Genomic DNA, 20,450 nt, shown 5'->3' with positions numbered 1-20,450 from the left:
AGCCAGGGAAACTCACCCTCACTAGACCGTTTTTTTCTAGGTAGGTCTTGAGAGTCTATACTTGAGAGTCTATACACAGTGGGGTATAAGAGGAACAGGCCTCGAAGCTTCCCTGCGGCCCCTCGGTAGCACCCCAGGAAGCTGTGCTTCCAGGTGCTTGCTGGCAACTCCCACTCCTGCAGCCCCCCCACAGTGGGCCCCAGCTGCAAAATCCTTAGGCAATGGTGGGGCTGGAACCCACAGCCTTCGGAAATCTTTGTAAGCGCTTCACCACACAGACCACACCAGGGCAACTCGCGGGCTCCCGGCTGCTCTAACTCAAATGCATGATGACACTCAAAACAAAACTCCAGTGAGAAGAAAGCCACATTAAGGGATCAATTTCCCCCCGGCTTCTGGCGCTGAGCTTCAGAGCCACCAGGGCAAGCCAAGGGTTGCTCTTGATAATGCCAGTTGTGTTTTCACAGGTGAGAAGAATTAGCAGTTTGACATGTCTAAACTGCCGAAACATCCACTGCCTTTCCACATGTCAGGTTGTAGGAGCTGCGGAACATAAAATGCCTCCTGCGCTCAAAAACCCCAGTGGGACAGGGCTTGGTCCAAACATTCCCACAAATTTCAAATTTACATTAGCACAGTGAATAAATGCCACTTGCAATTCATTTGGTAAAAATTACACAAAGAAGAGAATTATTCCCATACTGAGGAAGGGAAATGGCTGCAAGAAACAAGGTGCTTCTGTATCACATCCTCCCAAATGGCACTAGGACCCTGGTCATGTCAGAAGTGCCACGGTGCCAAATTCACAGATCAAGGCTCACAGGTTATCCCAGGAAGGGATCCCGGAGGGCTAAAATCCCAACTGCGGCTTCATCCAGCCTAGAGCTGAGACTGAGAAGGGTGAAGTCCCCATCAAAACCTAAGACAGAAAAAGGATCCACTGGTTTATTTTTCTCTTCCAAGCCCAAAGTACTCAGGGGTTCTATCAATGGCTGATCAAGCACTGATAACAACCCTCTGCGTACAGCTCTTCATCAGCTGGCCAGATGAGAACGTTCTTCCCAAATCCTTTGTCATGGGAAATGAAGCAAGAGATGAGGGGGTGTGTGTACACACATACACGCTCACCGGGGTGGCACGGTGGAGCATGAGCTTGTATCTCTGTGTTTACAGAACGCCGTGGCTTCCTCCCCAGCCTGGTGCTGTTCTTTACCTAGGCTGTCTGCCAGCAAGACTGCTGCTGCCGGCCAGCCGATGAGCCTCTCTCTTCTGAAGTTGGTTCAGCTGGCTCTCCGCCAGGCCAATCCCAAGAGATGGAGAGCATGCAACCGCCCAGGGTTCAGGACAAACCACCAGAAAGATGCCATCTGCCTTTTCTCTCATTGTTTTCTGAGTTATAAAGAGATAGCCCAGACACTTCAAAGATCCCCCCAAATCTTCCCTGTACTCTTGACAAGACCCTGAGATGTTTCTTTCCCTTGTACGGTTTACCATATGAAAGGGCCCAAGTGTTCCCACCAACAGGCTCCCATCACTAAATCATCAGGCTGATTCTCACCTTTGCTGGCTACTTCAAGTGTGGTCCTCAGACCAGCAGCATGGGGAACACCTGGGAGCTAGATGGAAATGGAGAATCTCAGCTCTCAGCCTACTAAATCAGAACGCACATCTTAACCAGCTCTCTGGCTGATACATAACTACCAATGCCGATTACAAATCATGTTCCATTTGGAGCCAGTATGAACAGATGACTCTTGAGAAGTGAGACTCTCCTCCTATCCTAGCCCGTTAAAGATGCACCCAAACTTCCAAGATGTTTTAGAGTCCCTTCATTAATTCATAACTCTAGATTTCTAATTACAAGGACAACCAGGGTGTATCGGGCACTTAGAGTATGCAGATGCTGGGCTAGGCTCCTTAAAGGCAGAATTGCATTTAATCTTCAGAGCAATTCTGTGGAAGGCACTCCCATCCCCATCTTACAGATGGAGGAACAGATGACCAAAGGTAGTCACGGGCTGTACCCAAGCCCACAAAGCACAGTAAAAAGCAAAAGCAAGCCCACAAGTACAGGGCGCTCTCCCCTTTCTGCCCACCCCACATGAGCCAGAAAGTAGGAAAAGGGAGCCAAGTGTGGAGCGACCCCTCTGCTGCTAGCCACCACATGTGATCTTGCCTAAACAAGCACTCATGAGGCTCCGTGGGTGGCCCCCAGGTTAGAACTTTGATTTGGAATTTCTGTCATGCCAAAGGACCAGGGTTTAGAATAGAAAGAAGCCCTTTATCCTCCCGCAACAGGCTGTGTTGATCACTTTCTTGCTTTTCTAAAACGTGTACACTGCTGGCACAGTGATGCTCAGAGGTTTGCCTCTCCTAATGTATAGTTCAGACACCTGTCTGGAGAGCTGGGCCCATCTGCTCATCTGCCAGCACCAGTTATGCTCACATGTGGTCTGATTTCTTGCCCAAAGGTAACCCCATTGGGCAGCTTCTGGTGTGCACTTTACTCAGAGACTGTGGGTTACACAACTGGTGAGCAGTAGAGCTTGGATTTACACCCTGGGCATCCATGTCTGAGGGTGTGCTCTTTCCAGTCCTCCAAACTCCCTGATTGTGGCAGTTTAAATGCCCTCCCTTCTTCCAATGCAGCCACCTCCTTGGTTGACATGTGTGTGGTCAGCTGGCAACAAGGGCTCCACTCCTACCATCCATCTGCTCTGAACCCATCCCTAACATCAAGAGAGCAAACAGCAGGTAAATTCCCTAGCCAGCAGGCGACAGAGAAGGACCAAGCTGCCTCCCTGGGGAAGGCTCCCTCCCTGGCCACTAATTCCACAGCAGCAATTCCTCAGGGTGAAATTACAGTGAGTTCGAGGGCAGCAACTGGGAATTGAAAACCTTAAATGCATTAGGTTTGCTTCTGTGCATTTGAACCCAATGTAAAAGCTTCCCCAGGGACCCATGTGTCAGTTACATGAGTGGAATTCAATCATTGCATGTCCCTCCACACTGCCCAGAAACCCTAAGAATCACTCCACTTCCCTTACTGGGCAGAAAATAGCCAAGACTTGAACAGAGAGAGAGCTGGTTGGTGCCAGGGAGCCACCTCTGACCACACAGAACCCTTAACACCCAGAGAGCACAGACTCTCTAGGGCCAATGCTTGCCAACAGAGCTGGCGAACCTAAAAGGCCCCAGAAGCTCCTCTTTTTACATTTGGGGAAACTGAGGCTCGGGCTCAAAACAGGGAATACTAACTGCTTTTTAGGGGTTTAAAACTAATATTTCCACTTGAGTTCTAAGCTTTGAGGGCAAGTTATTCAGGGGGGAAAAGTGTAAGAAACACAGGGATAGCACAGGGTTCAAGTTCTGCAACACTGATAAGTGTCCTATCTGAGGCCACATAGATTCACTACTCTGGGCCTCCATTTTCTTCCTCTGTAAAACAGGAAGAATTGAAATGTACCTAGTAAGGGCTCTCACAATGTTTAAACTAATGTTTATAAAGTACCTAGCATGGTGCTTGGTACAAAGTTGGTGCTCAATGAAACATGAGAATGTTAGACAGTAGGCCAAAGACCTGAGCACCCAACTTGTCCCAGCTCCTCATCTTGGTAGCACTCTCAGGAGCTCCTCAAACCCAGGAATTTATCCAGACCCTCAGCTGAGCTCATAGAAATTCAGGAATGCCTAGGACACTCTCACCAGTACTAGCAGACTACAAAAGGAGCCATGCCCTTCTCAATGGGGCTCTGCAGCTTCTTCCATTAGGAAGTGACGTCTGTCCCCACCCTCCACCCCCGGCACCCCTTAAATGTGGGCAGGCCCAAAACTTGCATTGGCCAACAGAATGTGACAGAGGGGGAGTGGTTTGACTTCCCAGCTTCGGCTTCAAGAGATCATTCATGCTCCTGATTGCTCTCTTGGCACCCTGCTCAGCCACCATGTGTACAAGCCATGCTGCTGGGGGGTAAAAGACACATGGAGAGGAGCCATCCCCAGTGAAGCCATCCTAGACCAGCCGGCCAACCAGCCTAACCAGAAGTTGACAGCAGACACATGCATGAGACCAGCTGAGAGAAGAACCATCCCGCTGAACCCAGCCTAAACTGCCAATTATAGATTCATGAGCTAATAAATGGTGATTGGTTTAATCCCGAGTCGTAGAGTAATTTGTTACAGAGCAACATTGTGGTAATAGAAAACAGAGCATCAAGGTAGGACATGCCACTTTTGCATGGAAGTGCACTGTGGTACCTCCACTGTCCCCCAATTGCTCCTCAGTCCAGCCTATGGACCTGGCTCTGCAGCTGAGAACTGCTGCTCCTGTTTCTCCAGCTGTCTGGTCTCCTCTCCTTCCCTCAAGGGAAATCTTCTTGCCAACCAGGACCACAAACTTTTACTGAGGACCCTGCTATGTGAAAGGCAGGGTGGGATGGGAGATACAGCCCTGAAGAATGTGCTCCCTCACCTCCAGCTCTGTGATCTCAGGCAAGCTCCCTGGCCACTCAGGACTTCATCTTTAAAAGATAATACAAATGCACAGTCCTCTTCCCAGGACAGCAGTGAGGCACAAAAAGAAATGGCAAAGTATGTGTGCATGTGTGTGTGGGGGGGTGCATTTAGGATGGCCAGACTTTTGAGAACAGGGTAGGAGTTTTCATCCACCAAGGCCAGGGGCAGACAGAAATGCTCCCAGAAGTAGCATCAGGGCACTTTTTCTTCCTCCTTAGGAAATGGATACCTTGGACAGGGGCTTGATGGGGAAGGGCACAGTAGCAAGGCTGACCCTGAAAATGGCCAGACCAGCACTAAGTCAGGCCCATCCACGTTCAAATCACAACTCTGCAATCTACTTGCTGGGTAACCTTGGTTTTGGCTTCTGCACTTCACTAGCAGCCCCACTGCTTCAAAGTGACGATGAACATAGCCCCTCTGGCACACAGATAGTACTCATAAAAGACTGGCAATAATATTTTTATTCTGGGAACTTTAGGCTGGAGTAAAGAAAGGGAAAGAGGGAGGGGTTCAATCCAAATGCGGAGTCAGAGAATGAAACAAGTGGCTTCCATGCCCAATTGGGACAGAGCAGAGGCGCAGGCAGGGTCCCCTCCGTGGAGAGGCACGTGGAGAGGCCTCTGTCAGGGAGTGAAGTGTCCTCAGAGGCTGCTATCCTGGCCAGGGCCTCCGGTCTTGGCAGATGCACTGAGAAGCAGCCACTGGAGAAGGAAGCATGGTAAAAGAGCCAATGCTTTCCTTCTCCACCTGAGAGCATCAAGTAAACATTAAAATCCAAGAGAGGCAAGACTCTGGGAGATGTGAATAAAAGCCATGAGGTCTTTCCAGTGCTTTCTTGCAAGAATTTTTTCTCCAAGAAGAATAGGTTAGTACTTTTACCTTTATACTTTTTTACTAAAATTCTCACTACTGGGATCCCTGGGTGGCGCAGCGGTTTGGTGCCTGCCTTTGGCCCAGGGCGCGATCCTGGAGATCCGGGATCGAATCCCACATCGGGCTCCCGGGATCGAATCCCACATCGGGCTCCCGGTGCATGGAGCCTGCTTCTCCCTCTGCCTGTGTGTCTCTCTCTCTCTCTCTCTCTCTCTCTCTCTATCATAAATAAATAAAAAATAAAAAATTAAAATAAAATAAAATTCTCACTACTACCCCCCAACCTTAAAACTACGGACCTACCTCTCAGACTTATATGGAGCCCAGGATGGGGGCCAGAGCACCCCACCACAGGGGTGGCATCCCACCTGCTGAGAGAAGAAAGCAGCATGCAAAACTCTGGGATGTCCAATCCCACAGGCCTCCAATTAAAGAAGCCATCTCAGGGACGCCTGGATGGCTCAGCAGTTTGGTGCCTGCCTTTGGCCCAGGGCGTGATCCTGGAGTCCCAGGATCGAGTCCCATGTCGTGCTCCCTGCGTGGAGCCTGCTTCTCCCTCTGCCTGTGTCTCTGACTCTCTCTGTGTCTCTCATGAATAAATAAATAAAATCTTTTAAAAAAATAAAAATAAAAATAAAAATAAATAAGGAAGCCATCTCAGAGCCCTTCTGGAAGCAGAGAGGATGTAATGGAATACACAAAAATGCAGATTTACATAGAGTATGACCCAAATTTTAGAGACCACACATAACGTATGCACCTTACAAAGGTCTATCACATTCATTTCTGCATTGAGTATAGACACTTCGATTTTGATAAACCAATAAAGGAGTCAATAAATGTACTGAAAGCAAACTCTTTTAGTATCTCAAGTTGGGATGAAGAGGACCATTAGTTCCAAAGGCCAGATCCAAGTAAAAATAAAAAGAAGTACTAGTATTTATCAAGGGTTTCCTAGGTGCTGGAGGTGGTATTCCAGACTTTGTGGACATCATCTCATTTAAGGCACCCAAGAATGAGAAGAGGGAGAAACTCTTTACTCCTCTTTTCCAGAGAACACACACCAGCTCTGCCACTTTGGCCACCTGACCTAGGCAAGCAACATCTCTGTGTTTCAGTGTTCCCCTTTGTGAATGGGACTAGAATGACAGCCAGCTGAGACTCAGGAACATTAAATGAGTTCATGCAAATAAAGCATGTAGAATAGTACTCAACACAGGCGAAGGACTCAGTATGCATGGCTGCTGCCACCATGTTGCTTCAGCTGTGAACAAACTCACAACACAAGGCCTTTCTGTTCTCTCAGAAAGCAGAAATTGGGGACCCAGAGAGCCTGTGGTTTCAAAGACTCTAGATCTTTCCCAATCTTGGATTCACTTTCACTTTCTAGGGCTCCCTCTGGAAAAAGGAAGGCCATAATAAAACACTTTCTTCTGCTTGGGCTGGTCACCAATCCACGTGGTTTAATGGCTTGTGGTTCACAAGGTACCAGGAATGAGGTCCCACTGCTCCCTCTGGTCAGGAACTCATAAGTTGCCCAATGGTTCAAGGTAAGGTGGGGTCCAAGGTCCACCTCTTCCATCCTTCACCTGTGACTTCCTTGAAATCAGGAAGAGGTGCCCTGGGCATCAGTTAGCAGCTAGAACACCCTGGAGTTGGCTGTAAGCCAGAATCCTAATGTTCCCCATGCTGACCCAGTGTAATAAGCAAAGGCACAGATAATCCCCAGCCACAACTGCTGGCCAAGGAGCACATCTCATACCTTCCTAACACAGCGATTCACAGACGATGGGCTCCATGGCAGCCATGGAGGCGTGCATCCCCTGCACCACCTTATGCTGCTCAGCTACAAGGGGGCAGTGAGCTGACAGTCCCCAAGGGCAGCCTCTTCAGGGTGGCAGAGCAATCAAGCTGAGGCCATGCTCCTCCGAGGCAGGCACAGCCAATGACTGATCAGGATCATGGTGGGGAGGAGGGGGAGGGGTGGCCCTGCTGAATTGATGGACACCTTAATTAGATCTACAGCACAGTCTGAACTCTCCTTGCTCCCTCCCGCCGTTCTTCCATAGCCCTTACCCCCCACACTTCTCTGGTACTCCTATCTCTGCCCGAGCATCCACTCCCAGAGGACACAACACTGACACAAGCTCCCAGTCAATGTGCACTGATCACCCAGCCTGGGGCCAGCTTTGGACAAGGTAACTCTAAGCTGCAGTTCTCCAACTGGCAAACTGGAAAACCATGCAACCAGCTTGTCCCAAAGATTCCACTAAAGACTATGATGCCTGTGAAAGCATTTGACCCCTTACAGAGCGATGCCCAACCAATACTATCTGTTGGGATGATCAGTTTTCATTTCTTAAAGTTACAGGCTACTCCCTTGATTTCTGAGAACAGTGGCTCCTTTTAATACACACGAAAACAACATTTCCCCCCAGACAAATCACAGTAAGAGTTATCAGAAAAAGACCATTTCCGGACTAGCAGCAAGTCAGCAGGGAGTCAGAACTGGCTGGGGCCCAGCTCTTCACACCCTCACACCCAGAGCTGTAAGTGACTTGCTTGAGAAGAGTCGTCTTCTTGCCCCATAACGTTCTCCCCTGGGCAAGACGGCTGCCTCTGCCTCTGCCTCTGCCCCTGCCAGCTTTCAGCACTAGCTCAGGAAACAGCACCCTTGCCAGCTTCTCCAGATCCGCAGAGAAACACCCCAGAGACCCCAAGAGACACTTTCTGGGTCCCTTAGAACTCAGGCCTCACACACACACACACACGCCATGCCTTCCTGAGAGCTTGAGAAAGCAGGCTCTGCAGGACAATAAGAACCAGGTGTGAAGAACAGGGTCTGAAAATGTGACTTCCAGAAAATCCTTCTGGGGAAGTGGAGCCACACTCCCACCCAAGGGACTGGTATGGGCCAGAACTCAGCCAAGACATGCCCCATGCAGCTTAGAAGAAGGTGCGGCTGCCACTGCCATTTCTGGATGCCTCCTCCCAGAGACAGGCAGTGGGCTACTGCAAGGTCCTGGATCCCAGGGTCCCCCTTTTAGAAGTTTTGCCTTCTTGGGGGTCTCCCCTTTGCCCCTCTGAACCACCTGTGCCATCCCAAGAATGAGCCTCTCCCCATCAGAGCTCACATATTAGGCTATGCCTCAGACACAAGACAAGAACCCCACAATGTCATCGATCACAGACAGGTGGTGGGGTTTCCACTCCTGAATCCCTCCACCTTAGCAGAGCAGCCACTCCAGTGTCTGAGCAGGGAAAAGACAAAGAAGTCAGCCTCCCTGGCTTGTCCACTATTAATTAGGAGTTAGACTTAACCACCCAAACTTGTTTTGATACACAGATATGCCAAGGGCTGATTTTTTGTTTTTCTTATGTCACCGTCTGATCCTTGTCTAGCCCTTCAAGACTGAATTCATTGCTCTAAACACCCACACTGCCCAAAACTCTCCACGGTTAAGTATTCTACATACCGTCCAATACACTAGTCATTATCCACGTGTGGATATTGAGCACTTGAAATGTGGCTCGTATGACTGAGAAACTGAATTCTTAATTTTATTTGATTGTAATTAATTTTAATTTAAATAGCAATCCATCTGGCTAATAGCAACTGCAGTGGCAGCGCAGAACTGTCTAGCTTGTTCTTTTAATTCTCAACCTTAATGCAAAAGGAGAATGTTATGTTCTCCTTGGCTCTGAATTACCTCCTATTCCTCACTGAATGATGCTCTGACAGCCTTAACAAAGCAGAAAGCCGGCGCGTCTTCCATTTCCGAGCACTTGCTCTGCGCCTGAGCACAGCCGTCTTGATGTGTCCCGGGAGATGGGGCAGGAAGCACGTCGCCAGAAAGGAAGCCAATGCACCCAACCACCTCGGACTCCAGGGCGTCTGGGGCAGAGAGGAAGGAGGGGAGGGGAAGGGAGGGGTGTGAAAGAAACCCACTCTGGGGGCTGGACGCCAGCCGGGCTGCATTTATTTATATCACAGGGTGTTATAGTTGTCTGCCTTGCAGCTGAAGAACCAGTACACGTCTAAGCAAAGGGGACAGAAATGGGCTTTGTCCACGTTCCCTGGCACCTAGTGCTGTTGCTCAAAGGATGCAAGAAGACCCGGGGCAGAGGGTGTGGGGAGAGAGGTACAGGAGAGGAAGCTAACTCTGGCAGGCAGACACCCTGAGTGGTGCTGGCAAAGAAGAAACTGAGTCATTTGTATGTTTGCACCCAAATGACATCTGTAACACTGTCTGGGATATTCTGGTCCACCTGCCCATGAGGACAACTCTCACTGCCTGGAGCACAGCAACAGAGGGACCATTCAAGCCAAACACTGGGTCTGGGGCTCTGCTCTGGATGTGATGGGACCAGAGAAGCTGTGTTCAAGCCCCAGGGTTTAGAGAAGCAAGGTCACCTCTAGGTCTTGCAGAGATCTAAAACTTTCTGAGCAGTGACAGGTATGCTCAGTTATGGGATTCAAGAACAAGTGTTAGCTCTACTGGCAGAGCACATACACGTGCTTTGTGATGTGCGCCTGGAATCACGTTAACACCACGGACCCTCAGCTCTGCGGCAGAGCCCACCCTGACCCTGGTGCCTGGGCTGTATCCCCGGCCCCTCCAGCACATTCTTCTTGCTCCTCTATCCTATCTGCAACAAATCCTTCTACCTGTAAAACAGGTCAATTGGGTTCAATTAACATGAAGCCAATTTATTAAACCACTAATACTGAACTAAGAAGCTCAGTAGGAATTTCTTAAGAAGACAAACTCCAAATACAAGGCTTAATTAACATTTTCCTTCTTCTCAAAAGTTTCAGTGTCTTTCTTTTCCTTTTCATGTTTGTCACTTACTTCTCACACCCATTTCTGCCTATTTGTGATCTTTTTAATTCCCCTCATAGAGATGGCTAAGCTCTTCAACTGCACGGGATCAGCCCTGCAGCAAATCACTCCAAAACCCCAGGGTCAGAGTTAATGCATTCCTCTAAAGTATACACTTTAACTTCACTGGCACTTTGAAGATGCATAGAAAACGTCTCAAGCCTCCCTCCTCTCTGACCCAGCAATTCCAAGCCCTGGAATTTATTCCAAGGAAATAATTAAGGATGTCCGCAAGGCTTTAGTTACAGGGATGTTTACCCCTGCTGTTGTTTATAATCATGAGTAATTGGAAACAACCTACACGTCCCTCCAGTAGGAGGGGATGCAGACTCCTCAGTTTTGAGGAGTCTGCATCTCTAGTGGCCCAGGGCCCAGGGACTGCCTAGTAGGAAGAGACCAGCAATCAGTCGCTAAGTCACTCAACCAACCCCAGAGCTAAACGTTTAGAGACATTGGGTAGATCCAGATTCCACAGAGCCTGGATCTCGTAAATTTAGGGTGACTACCTTTAATACAAAGTTAGGACTATAAATTTAGGGGATCCCTGGGTGGCTCAGCGGTTTAGCGCCTGCCTTTGGCCCAGGGCGCAATCCTGGAGTCCCGGGATCGAGTCCCGCGTCGGGCTCCCTGCATGGAGCCTGCTTCTCCCTCCTCCTGTGTCTCTGCCTCTCTCTCTCTCTCTCTCTATGTCTATCATAGATAGATAGATAGATAGACAGATAGATAAATAAATCTTTAAAATAAAATAAAATAAATTTAAGCACAGGGTCTTGGTGGGGGCCCATGTGAGTGAGGGGGCTTTGGTAGAAGTTAGTTTCCTTGGCCTCATGGGGAGTCTAGTTTCCAGAGAAAAGAAAGAGAAAGGAGGCGTGGCTGGAAGTCTATTGCTTCAAGAGCCACAGTTGACAAAGTCTGGGCAGCAGAATCAGCTGAGAATAACATTCAAGGTCTAAGACAAAGAATATCGGAGGGAAGGGAGAGGAGAGAAAAGGCTAGGGAGGAAAATGCTGGGAAAAAGCAGCAAGAGGACAGACATCAAGGACATAGCAAAACTATGATAAAGGGACTCCTGGGTTGCTCAGTGGTTGAGCGTCTGCCTGCCTTTCCTCGAGAGCCCCCTGCCCAGAGAAGCCCTTCAATTCCTGACCGCTGGCTCCACATACTTTGTGCCAAGGCCACACAGTCAAGAGCCCAGCGTGGGGTTCTGGGATGCGTTCTCCAACTGCTCCTGTTGCATTCTCTACCAAATCCAAAGCCCACAGTGGACTCTGGACATGCGGGACACGGAAAAGGCCTGCTTGGCTTTAAAAGGGGGATTTGAAAAAATAAATTTAAAAAAGGGGGATTTGGCAATGCAGAAAAAGACAATCTAGCCTTAAACTCAGCAACTGGAGTAAACTGTAGAGAAGGAGATGCAGGACTGGACAAGGGCCACAAAGGACTTTAAAAACTGGTCCTCTTGGAGGCAGTTTTCCTAAACAACATGATTGTGAACACGCTGGCTGGTCACGGAGTCACCCTTTCCCAGGAATGCTCAGACCTACAAACCCACCTTTAAAAAAAGATTTTATTTATTTATTCATGATAGATGCAGAGAGAGAGAGGCAGAGAAAGATACAGGCAGAGGGAGAAGCAGGCTCCATGCAGGGAGCCCGAAGCGGGACTCAATCCCGGACTCCAGGATCACGTCCTGAGCTGAAGGCAGACGCTCAAGTGCTGGGCCACCCAGGTGTCCCCAAACGCACCCTTTTTCAAGATTTTTTTTTCTAGATTTATTTATTTATTTATGATAGACATAGAGAGAGAGAGAGAGGCAGAGACACAGGAGGAGGGAGAAGCAGGCTCCATGCCGGGACCCTGACGCCGGACTCGATCCCGGGACTCCAGGATCGCGCCCTGGGCCAAAGGCAGGCGCCAAACCGCTGAGCCACCCAGGGATCCCCCAAACACACCCTTTTTTTTTTTTTATTTATATATGATAGTCACACAGAGAGAGAGAGAGAGAGAGAGGCAGAGACACAGGCAGAGGGAGAAGCAGGCTCCATGCACCGGGAGCCCGACGTGGGATTCGATCCCAGGTCTCCAGGATCGCGCCCTGGGCCAAAGGCAGGCGCCAAACCGCTGCGCCACCCAGGGATCCCCCAAACGCACCCTTTTTGATCAGCTTCTGTCCAATTCAGAGCAGTGACCGTCTCACAGAGCTGCATGTGGCGAGCACACATTACTGACCTCACCTTCCTAACCTGCATCCCCAAAGGATACTCACACTGGTGCCCACACAATAAAACCAACTCCAGACTTGTCTGTCACCCAGGGCCCGCGGGGCCATGACGTTGAATAGGAGAACTGTCTGTGGTCTAACTCTCTGATGAAGAGGTGACCCTTGTGTGCTGTGGGATTTCCACGTGCCTGGGGAAGGAGTCAAGGAGGAACCAGCCTCGTCTCAGTGCCACTCTGCAGGGGCTGGGCAGTGACGCTCTGCGCCTGTTAGCTGATGGCACTTAATGGAGACAGGTTCCTACCCTTTGGGACGCTCCAGGAGCAAACTAGACTCCTTGACCTCTAGAGAACCACATCCCTCTTCTAAAACCTCAGGTGCTTGTCTCCAGGTCAGATGGCCCATGGGAAAGGAGGCCAGGCTGCCCCAGGAGTCACCCACCAGCCTTGTCACTTAGCGTCCTGGACCACCCTCCTATCCAGCATCCTGGACCCTCGCAGCTTGCTTCCTCGGAGGCCCGTGTAAGGAGGGAGGGGGCCTCTGGACCGCAGGGTGCCCCTCGGGCTTCCAGACACTGGCTTCTGGGGCCCCCCGCCTCCCTACACACGTCCCGGATGGCTGAGCCTCGTCCGGCACCACGCACCAGAGTGGCCTGAAGCGGGGGGGGGGGGGGGTCGCCGGGAGCTCCCCGAGTCTGAGGAGTCTCCGAGCGAGAGCGACGGGGCGAGCTGGGCTCGCGGCGGGACCCCCGGCCGCGGGGCCACTCACCAGCGCGTGTGGTCGTGGACGTGCTCCAGCACCGCGTAGCCGAAGAAGGAGCCGGCGGGCCCCTGGAAGCGCACGGGGCGCTGCGGGTCGAGGCTGTAGGCGTCGGCGGGCGGCCCCGCGGCCACGAGCGCCAGCAGCAGCGCGCGGAGCCCCCCGGCGCCCCTCCGCGCCGCCGGGCCACCCATCCCCAGCCGTCCCCGGGCCGGGCGCCGAGCGCGAGGGCGCCGGGAACGCGGGGCCGCCGACGGCCGGGGGGCTCCGGGGCGGGACTGCGCTCCGAGGCCGGCGGGCAGCGGCGCCGGGCGGGGACGGCGGGCGGGCGGGCGGGCGCCGAGGCCGAACGCAGGGCGGCAGGCGGCGGGCGGCGGGCGGCGGGCGGCGGCCGGGAGGTCTGCGCGCCCCGAGCGAGCGGTCCCGGCCCGGGCGGCGCTGGACTGCGGGGAGGCGCGCCCGCGGGGTGGGCGGCCCGGGCCGGCGGGGGGACGGCGGGGCACGGCGGGGGGACGGCGCCCTCTGCCGACCGCCCGGCGGCCCGCGACCGCCGCGGCCCCGCCCCCTGCGGGCCTCGCACCCCAGCGGGCGCCGGAGGACGCGGAAGGACTGCGGGTGCGCTCCCGCCTGCGCTCCGCCTGCGCCCCCGCCCGGCCCGCGCGCCGCGCCTCGGCAGCCTGTCAGCCTAGGCGGGGAGCGGGCCCAGCCAGCGCCAGCCCCCAGCCCCCAGCCTCCAGCCAGCGCCAGCCCCCAGCCCCCAGCCCTCAGCCTCCAGCCCCCAGCCCCAGCCCCAGCCCCCAGCCCCCAGCCCCCAGCCCCAGCCTCCAGCCCCCAGCCCCCAGCCCCCAGCCCCCAGCCCCCAGCCAGCGCCAGCCCTCAGTCCCCAGCCCCCAGCCCCCAGCCCTCAGTCCCCAGCCCCCAGCCCTCAGCCCCCAGCCCTCAGTCCCCAGCCCCCAGCCCCCAGCCCCCAGCCCCCAGCCCTCAGCCCTCAGTCCCCAGCCCCCAGCCCCCAGCCCCCAGCCCCCAGCCCGCCTCCTGCAGCGCCGGCCGCCAGCCTGGTCTCCCGCGCGAGCCTGCTGGAAATGCGCATCCGCAGGCCCCACCCGGACCTGATGAACCAGAAGCCCCGAGGTTGGGGCGCTCGGGGAGCGGGGCTCAGTGGCGGCTCCGGTTGTGATGCGCTGGCCCAGGGAGTCCCGCACCGGGGTCCCCGCAGGGAGCCTGCCTCTCCCTCTGCCTAGGTCTCTGCCTCTCTCTGTGTGTGTCTCATGAATAAATAAACACATAAATCTCAAAAAAAAAAAAAAAAAAAAAAACCACGAAGAAGCTCTGAGGGTGTGTGGGGAGTCAGGTGTTACTGTGATAAAATATGCACAACATGAACCTGACCATCGTAGCCGTCTTTAAGTGTACAAGCTTAATGGCATCAAGTACACTTAGGTTGTTGCGCACCCACCACCACTCATCTCTAGAACTTTCCTGTCTTGCAAAACTGAAACTCTACATCCATCAAACACTAACTCCCCAATCCTCCCCTCCCCCAGTCCTTGGCAACCATCATTCCACTTTCTGTCTTTGAACTGGACTGCTCTTTGAACAGGACTTCATATGAGGGGAATCATATGCGGCTGGCTTACTCCACTTAGCAAAATGCCCTCAAGGTTCACCTATGTTGGAGCAGGTGTCAGTACTTCCTTCCTTTTTAGGGCTGAATAATATTGTACATACATGTTTTCTTTATACATTGATCCTTTGATGGACTCTTGGGTTGGTTCCACCCTCTGGCTATTGTGAATATGTGAATAATACTGCTATGAATGTAAGGGTACAGTTACCTGTTTGAGATAATCGCCGTCAGGTCTTTAAGGTATATATGCCCCTGAAGTAGGATTGTTGTATCATATAGCAGTTCTGTATTTAATTTTTTAAGGACTACCATAATGTTTTCTACAACAGCTGCATCATTTTCCATCCCACAGACAGTGCACGAAATTCTACTATCTCTATGTGCTCTTAACACTTATTATATTCTGGGGGTTTCTCTCTCTCTCTCTCTCTCTCTCTCTCTCTCTATATATATATATATATATATATATATATATATATTATATATATTTATATATACCCATACACAGACAAATATATACAGTGACATATACACCTCACATCCTATTCTATAGATACATAGATATAGATACACACACACACAAAAAAAATAATCCCATGTCCCAGATAGCAAGTACCTAAACTCAAAAAAGCAGCACAATTAAACAGAGAAAGGTTATTTCTGCCTCATTTCCCCAAGCTTGTTTCTCTATGTGAGCTGCCCAGACTCACCAATGGTGCTCCTGGCCACACAGTCACCTAAGATAAGAGCCTAACACAAAGTCCTATATCTATTTCTCTCCCACCCCCTATCCAACCAGTCCTGTTTATTCCACCTCCTCAAACTCTTAAATCTATCAACTCATTCTCATCTCTGCTGCCTAGGCTTCGAGTCAAGCCCTTGCTTTCCTTGACCACAGTGTCATAATTATTATCGTTTTTATTTCTACAGTATCCATAGGGATGTCCCTCATTTCATGCATCTTATAGGTAACTTGTGTTTTATTTGTCTTGGTGAGAGTTATTAATTTTATTAATCTTTTTAAAGAAGATTTCCTTCTTTACTGTTTCTTCTAATTTCTTTGGATTTAATTTGCAATACTTTTTTCTAGCTCCTTGAGATAGATACTCAGATATTTAGCCTTACTATTTTTCTAATTCTTTTCTAATATATACATTTTATAATATATGAATATATGATATATATTATATATAAATATCTATACACACACACAAATTTCCTTCTAGGCACTATCTGACCTGCATCCTATAAGTTCTGCCAATATATTGTATTGTCATTATCGATCAGTTCAAAATTTGTATGTATGTATGTATTTATTTATTTGAGAGAGAGAGAATCTTAAGCAGGATTCATGCCCAGCACAGAGCCCAATGCAGGGCTTGATCTCACAACAGTGAGATCATGACCTGAGTCAAAATCAAGAGTAGGTCCCTTAACCAACTGAGCCACTCAGTTTGTTTTTCCTAAAATATTTTCTAATTGTTGTTGAGTTCTCCTTGGTCCATGGAATATATAGAAATATATTCTTTAACTTTCAAGTTTGGGGAGTTGTTTTTTTTTTTTTTTTTTTTTTTTACTGATTTCTTTTTATTTTTTAAAAAAGAAGTATTTATTTTAAGAAAGAGTGCCTGTGGGGGGGCAGAGGGAGAGGGAGAGAATCTCAAGCAGACTCCCCACTGAGTAAGGAGCCCCACTAGGGGCTCCATCCCACAACCCTGAGACCATGACCTGAACTGAAATCATGAGTCTGAGACTTAACCAACTGAGCCACCCAGATACTCCTTGTTACTGATTTCTTAATTCCATTATGGTTGTAAAACATATTTTGTATGTTTTCAATTCTTTGAAATTCATCAAGATATACTTTATGACCCAGCATATGGTCAATTTGGTGAATGTTTCATGGGCACTTGAAAAAAATGTAGGGACATCTGACTGGCTCAGCCAGTAGAGTGTGTGACTTGACCTTGGAGTTGTGAGTTCCAGCCCCACATTGGGTATGGAGATTAGTTAAAAATAAAGTCTTAAAAAAAAAAAAAAAGAATGTAGAACACATTGTTGGAACTATTGTTCTATGTATGTCAGGTCAATTTTGTAAAATCATGTAGATCAAAATTTATATATCCCTATTGATATTTCTTTGCTTATTCTATGAGTGACTTGATGAGATATATTAAAATCTCTATCTATGGGGATCCCAGGGTGGCTCAGCGGTTTAGCGCCTGCCTTTGACCCAAGGCGTGATCCCGGAGTCCTGGGATCGAGTCCCGCATCAGGTTCCTGACATGGAGCCTGCTTCTCCCTCTGCCTGTGTCTCTGTCCCTCTCTCTCTATCTATGTCGATCATGAATAAATAAATAAACAAAATCTTTAAAAAAAAATCTCTATCTATGATGATGAATTTTCTAATTTAGTTCTGTTGGGTTTTTCCTCTATAATTTAGGGCTTGTTTTTAGATACAGATATATGGTTCATACTGAATTGGCTCTTTTATTGTCAATGAAGTGTGACTACACTATTATGGTTTCTCTACATGTGCTCTCTTCTTTTTTACCTTTCCCCCCTACAACAGAGATAAGATAATGGTTTGAAAACTTCTGTTGCCTCCCCCTTCCCACAGGTTGGAGCCAATGCTCCATAGCAAGACTGAAGTAGGGTGGGTGTCCCTACCCTTGTTTCCAGGCCCATTTGTGCCCCTTTTCTGCCTCACTGCCAGGAACCCTCCAAAGCACTGACACTCAACATCTGTCTGTTCCCTAAATGCATCCAACAGGGGTTTTCAGACATCTGTGCATTCTCCAAAGCTGTTCCTTCTTCCTGAAATGTTCCACCCTCTTATCCAACTGGCAAAGTCCCACCCATCCTAATATTCTGGTTCAGTTCTTGCCTCACTCTTTATGTGACTCTTCCTCTGCCCCTTTCTCCGCTGAGCTCCCACAGCAGTGTTCACATGCCTGTATCTCAACACTTACAATATTATAATCTTTTTCTTTTTGGCTCTCTGTTCCTTCTAGACTGCAAGATTCTCTACAGAAAAAAAAGTATCTTGGGGTGCCTAGGGTGGTTCAGTCAGTTAAGCATCTGCCTTCAGCTCAGGTCATGATTCCAGGGTCCTGGGATTGAGCCCTGCATCAGGTTCCCTGCTCAGTGGGGAGTCTGCTTGTCCTTCTTTTTCTGCCCCTCCACCCCCACTCATGTTCTTTTTCTCATTCTGCTGTCTCAAATAAATAAATCAAATCTTGAAAAAAGAAGAATATCTTAATTCTCTTTGTATCCCCAAGGCCCAGCTCAGTGCCAGACATAGGTAGATGCTTAAACATTGTTGAAAAACAAACGAACTGCTTGAGGAAAAGCAAGATGAGTAAAATGATAAAGCCTTTGGGACATCTGGGTGGCTCAACTGGTTGACCATTGACTTGATTTCAGCTCAGGTCATGATCTCGGGGTGGTGATCTCAGGGTTGTAAGATTGAGCCCTCCCACCCCCCCATCCCCATCCCCACCTATCACCACCCCCAATTACACACACACACACACACACACACACCACCTCCAGCCCTGCACTGGGCTCGATGCTTTGGGGAGTCTGCTTCTCTCACTCTCCCTCTCCCTTTAATTAAAAAAAAAAAAAAGAAGATAAAGCCTTTTGGAAGACACTCTGAAGGAGAGTTTTAACTTTCTCTGAGTTTTGGTTATGGAGTAAGAAATGGTCCATTCTACTTTTAGGAAACAAAACCCAAGTTTCCACTGATGGCTAGTAACTTCCCAGTATCTATACTTCCCATTTTCCTAATTTAGAGAGCTTGGAATTACTGCAGCATTAATGTATCTCTCTTTAAAAAATAAGTAAATGAAACTATATATCCCAGTCTTCCTTGCAGAAGGGGAGGCCACACTAACAGTGTCTGGCAAATGTGATACAAATGTACATTGTGGCAGGTGGGGCTTCTGGAAAGGTTTTTTAAAGGTGTGCTGACTCTGATGGCCTGTGACTTTTGCCCTGTGTCCTTCCCTGTATTGCCTGCACCACAGACAGAAGTCCTGGCTGGAAATAAAGCCCATCTGAAAGCTACCTCAGAGTAAAGGCCAGGAGATTGCAGAGACCTCAGTTACAGCATCCTGCAGCTGCCACCCTTAACCTAGGCTGCCTTCTTCAGGGCTTCTTATTCTATAAGAAAATTTAACACCAATTCATGGGAGCCACAACTTTTGAGGATTTGGTTATTTGTAGCTAACTGAACACCCAACTGAACAGTTCCTAGAGCAGAAGCTCCTAACTTAGGGTTCACACAATTCTATCAGTAGCTTCAGAGGTTCTGAGACCCCTGTGGTTGGCAGAATAATGCCCTCCACCCAGGTATGTCCAAATCTCTATCCCTGGAAGCTGTGAATATGTTACCTTACATAGTAAAGGGACTTTGCAAATATGCTGACAGGTAAGGACTTGAGATAGCAAGATTTTCCTGGATTATCTGCAAGGGCCTAATCTAATCATTTGAACCCTTATAAGTAGAGAACCTTTCATTGCAGTCAGATAAAAAGATGTGACCATGCAAGCAGGGGCGGGGAGATGCTACACTACTGGCTTTGAAGACGGAGGCAGGGATGCATGAACCAAGGAACACAGGTTGGAAGCTGGAAAAGGTGAAAATGGATTGTTCCCCCAGAGCATCCAGAAAGAAATGCAGTCTAGCACCACTCCAAAGGTAGTCTGATGAGACCTGTGTCAGATTTCTGACCTTAGAACTGTAAGATCGTAACTGTGTTGTTTTAAGCCACTGAGTTTGTGGTTATATGTTATAGCAGCATTAGAAAACTAATACACTCCCTTGAATTGTATGCAGAAGGGTATGTGTGGGTGTGTGGAAGTGTGTGTTGATATGTGTGGTTCTTAGGGAAAGATCCACAGATTTCAACAAATTCTTAAAAGGGAAGGTAGTTTAAACTCCCACTTATAAAATAAGTCCTGGGGATGTAATGCACAGCATGGTGACTATAGTTCCTAGTACTGTATTGAGGAAGGGACAGGTGGAGCTAGGTAGGGAGAGGTAGGTAGACTATGTGACTAGGTTCACATGGGAGCTATGTGACCAGCCTCATCAAAAATCCAAAAAATGCTGAGCCATAAGGAAACTAGAGATAAGAGAAGAAACCAGACCACTCTGCCCTGGGTCTCAGAGATGGGATCTTTTTATGGCAGTCACTTTGTGACCAACAAAGAATGATCAGACCCCAAAGAAGTAAGCCATTAAAGATATTATCACCAGTCCTTACTCAAACCAAGATGTCACAAGAATGATAAGGCCACAAGCTTCCTGGTCAGTTCTAAATAAGAGACTGTCAGTGGAGGCCCACATTAGCAACCCATTTGGGACCAGAGCCTCTCTCTCCTGAGAGCTTTTCCTGTTTCCTTGCTTAATGAAATTCTATTGCTTTGCTCACTCTTCTTTGCCCATGAGATTCATTCTTCAATTCTCCAAGATAAGAACCTCACTCTCCTGCTTCAGTATTGTATATTTGAAAGCTGCTAATAGGGTAAATCTTCAAAGTTCTCATCACAACAACAACAACAA

General features: G+C 49.2%; 1 protein-coding gene across 1 annotated transcript in view; it reads right to left on the bottom strand.

Moving 5' to 3' along the window:
- Nucleotides 1-13,515, bottom strand: part of ITGA9 (integrin subunit alpha 9) — a 335,241-nt gene extending 321,726 nt beyond the window's left edge. The window contains exon 1 of the mRNA XM_055321450.1: nucleotides 13,261-13,515. Coding sequence (XP_055177425.1) covers nucleotides 13,261-13,445 — 185 coding nt within the window. The 5' untranslated portion in view covers nucleotides 13,446-13,515. The remainder of the gene's footprint in view (nucleotides 1-13,260) is intronic.
- Between the last annotated feature and the right edge of the window lie 6,935 nt (nucleotides 13,516-20,450).

The sequence above is a fragment of the Nyctereutes procyonoides genome, unplaced genomic scaffold (genome assembly GCF_905146905.1).
Source record: "Nyctereutes procyonoides isolate TBG_1078 unplaced genomic scaffold, NYPRO_anot_genome, whole genome shotgun sequence".
Taxonomy (NCBI): domain Eukaryota; kingdom Metazoa; phylum Chordata; class Mammalia; order Carnivora; family Canidae; genus Nyctereutes; species Nyctereutes procyonoides.
The sequence above is the reverse complement of the archived record's forward strand: the minus strand, read 5'-3'. Positions and strand labels throughout refer to the sequence as shown.